Here is a 2,494-nt window from a genome sequence, read left to right as displayed (position 1 = left end):
AGTAATAAACAGTTATAAGGAGGAAAAACAATAATTTTACCTTAAATTATATTTTATTTTACCAATTTTTATCTGTAAAAAAACTAAAATAAATAAATGAATAAATAAATAAAAACAAACAAGCAACACCTCTCCCCCAAAACTTACATATAAATGCCCATGGTAGTCTGTTGTTAGGTGGTTCCTAGACAGATGTAGCTAAAATTACATTTCCTATTGGTTTATGGACTCCAGTTTTGAAGCATTATGGTTCTGGCCATTTTAATTTGTTGTCACCACATGTCACGGGCGAGGGTGGATTTGAATGAGAAACAAAAGGGCACTTCACAGCTAAAGTATCCATGCCCCCGATGAACTTTAAGTTGAAGTTTATTTATACAGGGAGTGCAGAATTATTAGGCAAGTTGTATTTTTGAGGAATAATTTTATTATTGAACAACAACCATGTTCTCAATGAACCCAAAAAACTCATTAATATCAAAGCTGAATGTTTTTGGAAGTAGTTTTTAGTTTGTTTTTAGTTTTAGCTATTTTAGGGGGATATCTGTGTTCAACATGACTGTGACAGTAGTCATGAGTAGTCGTGTAAGAGTACTGTGGTGGTGGTGTTGTGATTAAGTTAGGGCATACTGAACATACCTGAGAAGGAGATGTGGCCATGTCCATCTTTTCTTGACTCTTCTCCTTAGCGAGTCTTGCTGCTTCTTTATATTCTGCAAACTTCTCTGCAAACTGGACACAGAGGACAAGTGCGTGAGTGATTGTGTGCTGTACTTCCTACAATAATGTGGCTTAATCTGTGCAGTATGTATGCATCTGTATGTGCACAATATATCGACTTAAATGGACTGTGAGAGAAAGAAAGAGCTCAGTATGTATTAGTCCTGTGACGTATAGAGAGAAGCTGTTTCCATTAAAAAACTGCATTTGCATTTGGAGAAGAATTACCCATAATTCCTCTGCAGAAATATGACCCAGCGGGGTCTCCAATGACAATCTTTCCATTGGACATGCACGCACATACTTAGAGCTAACCAAACTGTGCCATTTTCCTCTTAGACTTTTCCTGTAATGAGAAGTTGTCAGCGGCTGAAGTTGATCTCTTGGGTTATTTTGGTCGAGAGCAAAGATACATTCAGCCAGGCTGAAGCAGTAAGGCGAGCTCAGCTGAGGGGCTTTGAGCAAATATAAACACTCTGGCACATACACACAAGCCCACCTCCCCAATGTCCCTTTAGGGTGTGGTTCATCACTGATGCGACTCCCACACTAATTTAGTATATACAGTACTGCAGAGGGCTGAGTGGTGAGGAAATCAAATTGACTCAGCTGAAGTCGGTCTTGTGTCCGCCATTAGTGGAGTTGCAATAAGTAACTCAATATCATTTTACTTCAGTGCAATATAATAGTCCTGGTTCTGTGCTTTAAATGCATAAGTTTAGTTTAAGTGCTTCAGGAGTTTTGGCACTGTGGTCATCTGAGAAGTGAATTAGATTATTTCTAATTTGAAACAAAGAAAATACTTCCACTTGGCTGGCAGGTATTTCTCAGAGAGTTCCTGTTCACAGTCTAACTGCCTGCAAGTCGGTTAAAGCACTGATGTTGAGCATTTGCAAGTAACTTGAGAAAAGTATGTTGTTGATCATCATCATTATTATTGTTACTTTTTCATCCTCTGTATTGAGGTTAGGTGTACCCTTCCTCTCGCCCTATAACAGACTGGACAGGGTCCAGTCACCCTGCAGCCCAGAATTAGGTAAGTGGAAACAAATGGCTGGATGGATGAACTGAACTGACTGTCCAGGTTATTGTAAGCTTTATTTATGTACAATGTCTTATTAAGATTATAAATTATACTTGCATAAACTCACAATAAGATTCAGTGGTACCAAGCAGTTGTCTTACTGTAATACAGCAACCGGCTACCTTACAGACACATAATTGGATAATTTGGTACCTGGCCACTGAGCAGAGTCCAGTTAGTGACAAACTGCTGTGCACAGCACCTTTAGTCCTTGCCGAAGTGCTCCATTTCCAAAGTAAACGTCAAATTAAGAGCATACGAGGCTGAGAAATCCAGAGTTTTGGCCCCTTTCTTAAGCCATGAGCCAAAAAAAGAGCCAAAAAGAGAACAGGTTATGTAGTTCTTCTCATGATAAATACACTGAAGCCAGTCGGTGTAAACCAGCATGTGAAATGCAAAGTGCACAACCACTGGATCCTATCTTTTCTGCTAACGGGAGATTTATAATGACGAAGCATGAGCGAGAAATTTGTTTGAGGGATTTTGAGATGGAGGAAAAGAACACTTGACCTTCAGCAACCTTCAGGTCACATGACCACACCGCGTTATTGTGCGGTATAAAACAAGGAACGCTTATAAGTATTGTTAACAGCCTCGTTATCCTTGCCTTCCTGGCACAGACGACGTGTCTGTACTGCTGAGTTTGGTAGTAACGTGTGTGTGTGTGTGTGTGTGTGTGTGTGTGTGTGT

At 39.7% G+C, this 2,494-nt stretch overlaps 1 protein-coding gene across 3 annotated transcripts in view; it reads right to left on the bottom strand.

The window, feature by feature from the left end:
- Window positions 1–2,494, bottom strand: part of homer1b (homer scaffold protein 1b) — a 26,822-nt gene that overhangs the window by 15,596 nt on the left and 8,732 nt on the right. For all 3 annotated transcript variants that reach the window (XM_005947196.3, XM_005947197.3, XM_042213829.1), the window contains one exon: window positions 640–732. In XM_005947196.3, the coding sequence (XP_005947258.1) occupies window positions 640–732 (93 nt within the window). The remainder of the gene's footprint in view (window positions 1–639; window positions 733–2,494) is intronic.

Source organism: Haplochromis burtoni, unplaced genomic scaffold (assembly GCF_018398535.1).
Source record: "Haplochromis burtoni strain Fernald_Lab_line unplaced genomic scaffold, NCSU_Asbu1 Contig_485, whole genome shotgun sequence".
Classification (NCBI taxonomy): domain Eukaryota; kingdom Metazoa; phylum Chordata; class Actinopteri; order Cichliformes; family Cichlidae; genus Haplochromis; species Haplochromis burtoni.
Note: the sequence above shows the minus strand (reverse complement) of the source record. Positions and strands in the feature narration are given on the sequence as shown.